At 40.6% G+C, this 6,792-nt stretch overlaps 1 protein-coding gene across 1 annotated transcript; it reads right to left on the bottom strand.

Moving 5' to 3' along the window:
• Window positions 1-2,056: 2,056 nt before the first annotated feature.
• LOC110287650 (beta-defensin 4-like) lies at window positions 2,057-4,236 on the bottom strand. The gene is made up of 2 exons (XM_021154213.1): window positions 4,179-4,236; window positions 2,057-2,172 (listed from the first exon to the last, which is right to left on the bottom strand). The coding sequence occupies exons 1-2, from the start codon at window positions 4,234-4,236 to the stop codon at window positions 2,057-2,059; spliced, it is 174 nt and encodes a 57-aa protein (XP_021009872.1).
• Between the last annotated feature and the right edge of the window lie 2,556 nt (window positions 4,237-6,792).

Genomic DNA, 6,792 nt, shown 5'->3' with positions numbered 1-6,792 from the left:
ATTAAATTCTTTTCTCAGGTGAAGAAATTTTCTACAAAAACCTTGATATCCTGACATCCTGTAAAGTCCCAGAATGATGGTTCACTTGCTGCAGGAAACTTCATCTCATTCCTGCAACAGTCAGCAGTGACTTTGAGCATCAGTTAAACAACAAGTTTATAATAGATAAAGGTATGAATTATTAAAAGTAATTCCTCGAGACAGGGTCTGATGAGCCCAGCATCAAAATGAAGTGTGTGGATTTGTAATGCAATCAAAAGATCAAATGCTATCCTTGAATAAAATCCAAATACTTCATTTATTTTTGGATATTTTAAATCACTTTCATATTTGTGTATGTGTATTATACATCATTTGTTTTTATGTGTGATTGCATATGTGTGAAGTCTGAATGTAAAGTGTTTTCTTCAATCACTCTATTTTATTTTTAAATGTATTATTATTATTATTATTAATGTTTTGTGTTTTTCTAATATGTACTGTATATATGCTTGGCATGAAGGCCAAAAGTAAGTGCTGAAGCCTCTAGAACTGGAGTTCCAGAAGGTGATGAGAGGCCTCTTAGGTGCTGGGAATCTAACCAGGTCCTCCAGAGTAGCGAGTGCTCTTAAGTGAGGAGCCATGTCATCAGCAGGTCCACCTCCTATTTTCATTTTTCAGATGGATCTTTCATTGAGCCTGAGGTCGTGCATTTGCTCTGGCAGGCTGGCTGTTGAGTTTGGAGATCCACAGGTCTCCATCCCATCCCCCAGGGCTAGGAGTACAGACATGCTGTGATCCCTGGTTTATTACATGGGTGCTCTGAATCAAACTCAGATCTGTAGGCTTGTACAGCACACACTTATGGACAGTGCCCTGGCTTCAGACTCCTACTTTAAATTTAAAGACATACTGCATTATGGTATGTACCTTTAGCCAACATTCTTTTGTTACATGTCAATTATGTGACAAGGACTCATTTTATCAGTTTTGTCTATCCAGGTGAGATATCTTTGCTCTGGGATCTCATTTCTTCTTTCAGAATAGAAGTTTAGAAAATCTAAGGTTTCCTGATGGAGCTGCATTTTATGCATGGACATAAATTGTATGCACATAAACAGAAGAGCCTTGCTCAAGCCACACAGTGAGCCCATCATACTGTTAGAGCTCCATTGAGAGGACAGGCCTAGGACAAACTCTGGCACCTTTCCCTTACTAACCATAGCCTCGACTGATCCTTACCCTGCTCTTCCTTCTCATTGCTTTCATTAAGGTCTTGTTTTCTGTAAGTTCCTTGTTTCTTATACCTATTTATTTATTTATAAAGATTTATTTATTATATTTAAGTACACTGTAGCTGACTTCAGAAACACCAGAAGAGGGCATCCAATCTCATTACAGATGGTTGTGAGCCACTATGTGGTTGCTGGGATTTGAACTCAGGACCTCCAGAAGAGCAGTCAATGCTCTTACCCACTGAGCCACCTCTCCAGCCCCTTATACCTATTTATAAGAAAGCCCCCTACTGACTCATCTTGGCCATTCAGTCTAAAATAATATGATGAAATATTTCCCATCAGTGGCCAGTACATAAATGAAGAAGAGCAAACCCACACCCAAGAGCTCTCATAGCCAAAGTGTGTATTAAAGTCTTAACCACAACCACCCAAGGCATAAATTACTAAGAGGCACAAGATAAAAGGAATCTGGAGTCACCGTCTTTGCCTTGCATTGGGATTGGATGGATGAAGCAAAGAGTTATGGAGGCAAATGGATGTAGAAGGTCCGCAGGATGTGCATGTGCACTGGCTACAGGAAGTCAATTAGCATATCAGAGACAAGAACAGGTATCTATAAACCAAGGAGTTTAAGAGAGACTTGCTTGTGTCACATATGGACTTGTGCAAGGATTTTACATTTCAGCCCAAAAGAAAACAAGCTGTGAGGTCACATAACTAGTAGGCAACAAGTCTTTGTATTTAAGCAAGAAACTTTAGTTTGGTTTAAGTTCTGTGCATCTTCATAGAGGAGAAAATTCTGATGTTTTCTTTGGTTCACAGGATCTTTGTCTTCTTAACTATTTTCTTATGCAGCATTTCATACTACGAAGATCAGACATGCCAATCTCTCTAGTGCCAGAAACACACTGACCCCAGCAGACACCTCTTGTTGAACTGATTATTTGGATAAAAGCTGGAATATAAGTAAGAAAAACAAGACATTACAGTTAGTAGTGCCACATCAAAAATACATACCAATGTGTTATTATCTTGAGTAAGTCTCAGCAGGCTTTTCCCCCAAAACTGGGATATCTATTTTAGCAGGGTTGAATCCAATTCTTGATAGAGACAGGCACTGTTGCAGTGTAGAGGGGGTGCTGGTATTCCTAGGACCCAAATGTTGAGTGTCTGCTCCACCCTTGACTGATTGGAGTTTTCAGGTCCAGCAGGCAGGAGCTCAGGAAAGATTCTGGGTGAGTCCCCAGCTGCTTCTCAGCAGCCCTGCCTTTGCTTTTCTGCACACAAGTCCCTACTTCTAGCATGTGAAACAAACACTGAGTATGACTATGCACATGAATGTGCATGTGTGCACACACATATAGAGGCCAGAGGTTGGCCTAAGACATGTTCATCATTTCCTCTCTACCTCATTGTTTGAGACAGAGTATCTCACTGAACCTGGAACTAAATCAGTGGGACTGGCTGGCTGGCTCACCAGTGTGCCTCTGTGATTCATACTACTAGCATTACAGATGTGCACCAGAGGCTCTATCTACATGGATACCAGATCTTCATACATGCACAATTGCATTTACTCACTGAGCCATCCTCCTATTTTTAACTAAGGTATTTTTAACTTCCAGGTACCTATTTTACACTAAGTATTGGACCTAAATCTCAGGGAATAGGACTTTCTTAAGGATAACTTGATTCCTAAGTAACTTACAATGAAAACCTAAAGAAAAAAATGAACTTTTTTGGTAGCTTCCAATGTCTAAAATTAAGTCTTAAACTTATCCTTCACTCCCTCCCCCCTCTTTCTTTACATTCCTCTAAATGTCAGACAGAGTTAGTGTCTGTATATCTCATGGAACACAGATTCTCCTCTGTGAACCAGAACCTAGCAACAAAATGAGTGAAATTATGTTTTTATCTCTATATTTTCTGTCTGATGCAGTTTGAGGCCTTTGCTTCATTCATTTCCTGTTCTCTCTTGTTTTAGTTCTCTGTCTTGAGTGGTATATCCCTTTCCTTCTGTTTACCTAATGTCAAGGATGAAATACAACCTGGATCCTGGAAAGATGGCTCAGCAGTTAGGAGTGCATACTGCTCCTGCAGAAGCCCTGGGATAAGTTCCTAGTACCATATCAGGCAACCCATATGTGCCTATAACCCCATCTCTGAGAGATTGTATGTCCTTTCCTGGCCTCTGTGGGTACTGTAGTGCTTGGCACATACACATGACAGATCCATACACGTACACATAATTTAAAAGAATATAAACATTTTTCACAAAATACAATTTCAGCAGAGTTTGAGTATCTGTGATCCATAGCCTCCCTTGAGCAACTGTAGACAATGTGTGCTTAAGGGTCTTCCATGGGGGTATAGGGAGAGGAAGTTCTCAAAAAGAGGCTGGGCTGCTCATTGAGAAGAATTCTCTAGGGTAAGCAGAGACTCTATTCCTTAATGTAAATGATTTTGAAATGAATACCTTTTTTTCAGATAAGAATCAAACATTCTTCATGTTAACATTTTTAAGCTACCTATAAGAAACTCATTTCATAATCTTAAGCTTAGCACCAGGAGTTAGGAAATGGAAGTCATGTGATGCAGATTAGCTGTGAATAAGTCTGCCTTAGGCTCCTTCAAGGGAAAAGTAAAGAATCCTTGGTTTCTTTCAACAGTCACACAATACACATTTTCAAAAATATGCTTAGAAGAAAAAGATAAAAGGGAAAGTAAGAAGGGCAGGAGGGAAAAAGAAAGGCACACAGAGACAAAGACAGAGACAGAGAGATGGACACATACACATAGAGACAGGCATACACAGAGAGATAGACACACAGAAAGACCCAAATACAGAGAAACAGAGAGAGATACATAGAGAGAGGAGACACCAGACACACACACACACACAAGCACTATAGGAAAATGTTTCTCATTTTACTTTGGGAACGCCCTACTCCCCTGCCTTACCTGCACATGGAGAGAGCAGCACCAGGAGAAATGCAAAGAGAAGGTAATGGATCCTCATGACTGAAGCCTGGTAAGGTGCAGAGATGCAGAGGGACTTGAGCTCAGTGCCTTAGATAGGACCAGGTGCTCATACTAACCCCTGGATAGATTTCCACACTGATTAGAAGCCCATTAATTACACTTATGAAACACAGAGCACCTACTTCTCATGGAGTGGCCCTCTGAAAGCACACAAGGTATCCCTTATGCAAATGTGTAATCCTAGCTGATTTCCTCCTGCACTGCTCACCAAGAACAGCTTCCTGCCCTACATCTTAGATGAGGGGAAGCCATGTTTTCCTGGAACAGACTTACTGGTTACAATGATACCTTACTTGCCTATACCTCAGACATTTAACTTGGTCATCTCAGAGTTTGGCAATAGGCTTAGGTCTCCATTTCACCAAGATCCTTCTGTTTGGGCATAGTCAGCTGCTGGATGCAGAAGAATGTGAGCCAAGTCAAGGTTCCCCCAAGCTTTTTGAGGGCAGTACATGAGCCTAATCTCATAGATTACTCCAAGTTACTGCACAATGATGAAATTCATTTACTATTAAAAACTTCCAGCAACTTACCATCCACCCAATGTGATAGGCAGGGAGTCAGATAGGTGTGCTATGTCCTGTCTCAGAAAGCAACAAGTTGATAATATTTTACCTGAACATGGGAACCCATATTTACCTAGAAGAAACCATTGAATAGCTACTTCTAGCCACAAGGTGAAGGACAACTGTGGGACTTGCTAGCCTTTGGGTCTGGAGTTCTGTACTCTCTGAAATAATCTGAGTATCAAATGGGAGGGATCAAAATACTTTTGGGGATCTTTTATCAGAATCCATGACAGTGGGACTCCAGTCCTTCCCACCATCTCCTTGTTGCTCTTGCTCAAATCTGTTCTGAGGAAGGCCATGTGGCTTGACTCTGAGAGAGGTCTCTTGTAAATTCCATAACCCAGCTATTTATTTTTATCCTAGAAAATCACTGATGAATATACATACCCCATGGCAAGAACTGAGAGATGAGGATTTTGTAAGGGAAAATATGTTACATAAATCAGGATTTCTTCCTACCTACAGGAAGATTAAACAAACAGCCAGAGAAGCAAAAATCTATAATGTATGAACATTTTTGACAAAGGCTCTTGTATGGAGTTCCCAGCAAAGAGATTTGAGGCTGGAGAATGAAGAGTTTGGACCCACATTAGAATGCCTCACTCCCACTGCTGTGCTGTGAAAACCCAACGCATTGGACTTGGTAGACATATTTTTAAACTGGCATACACAAGAGATTTTAAAATAAAAGCAGATACAGTAAGTATATATATATGTGTGGACTATTGTGTGCTGTCTCAGTAGATATATACCCTAGGCAATGATCAAATCAGGATAATTAGTTTATCCATCATTTCAAATTGAGTAATTTTACTATACTTTAACAGTATCTCCAATCTCCTCTCATTGTCTTCAGTGATACTAATATACAATAGATGCAGTAGAAGCCAGGCATAATTCTACTATCTTTTTTTTTAACACTAACTTGTAGCCTCCCAGAGCCTTGAGTAGCTGGCTTTGACCTTGCTGCCACTGAGTATGAGACCACCTGGGGTGAAACCTTCCAATTTAGATGGCTCTATTGTTCTGTCACCTGCCTGCTGCTCTTCTCCAAGACACTGTTACCTGATGAGAAGCCCTTGAGATATTCCAGAGACAGCATCTGGCAGATCCACCTACAGGCTGGCAACAGGAACCAAGAATGGATTGGCGGGGGGATGGGCCTCCCCTCTTTATGAGCACAGACTCTTAGTAAACTTAGGGGCCTTGAACAGAAACATGTCTTGGCCTCCATTATTTCTCTCACTGTTTCCTTCCATACAGCTCTGGCCTCTCACTCAGGAACCCTGTTAGTGTGGCCGCAGGCAGTTTACACTAACTTCCTTCTATTTTCCTAACCCCACTTTCTCTGGTCATCATTAGCCTACTCTGCAATTTGAGGGGTTCTTAAAAATAGCTGTTGATTGATCTGTAATATAGTTTGATCCAAAGAGGAAGTTTCTGCTGGATTAGGGAATGGCAGGGCTGGGTTAGGATAAATTTGCATGTTATAAACAAGTTATGTCTGGTGTTGGAGGATTGCCACATGCAGTCTCACTCCTCTCTGGGACTTTGTTCCCATGTGTGATACAAGTGTGTATTGAAAAAGCATGGTTGGGCTGGAAAGATGGCTCAGCAGTTAAGAATACTAACTGCTCTTCTAAAGGTCCTGAGTTCAAATCCCAGCAACCACATGGTGGCTCACAACCATCTATAATGAGATCTGAATCCCTCTTCTGGTGCGTTTGAAGACAGCTACAGTGTACTTAGATACAATAATAAATAAGTTTTTAAAAATATATATAATCCCTTAATTTAAAAGAAAAAAGAAAAGGCATGCTTACTCACTTCACATTTCTTCCAGGCCAAGGAAGCACAGACAAAAACTTAATGTAGAAAGATAGTTGTCTGTAAATGCTCAACCTAAATTAATGCACCATCCCTCTCCATTTGCATAATTTCCTCACCTTACACAGTAAAAAGTA

The sequence above is a fragment of the Mus caroli genome, unplaced genomic scaffold, assembly GCF_978045245.1.
Source record: "Mus caroli unplaced genomic scaffold, Mus_caroli_1 scaffold_10, whole genome shotgun sequence".
Lineage (NCBI taxonomy): Eukaryota > Metazoa > Chordata > Mammalia > Rodentia > Muridae > Mus > Mus caroli.
This window is presented reverse-complemented; position numbering and strand designations above follow the sequence as displayed.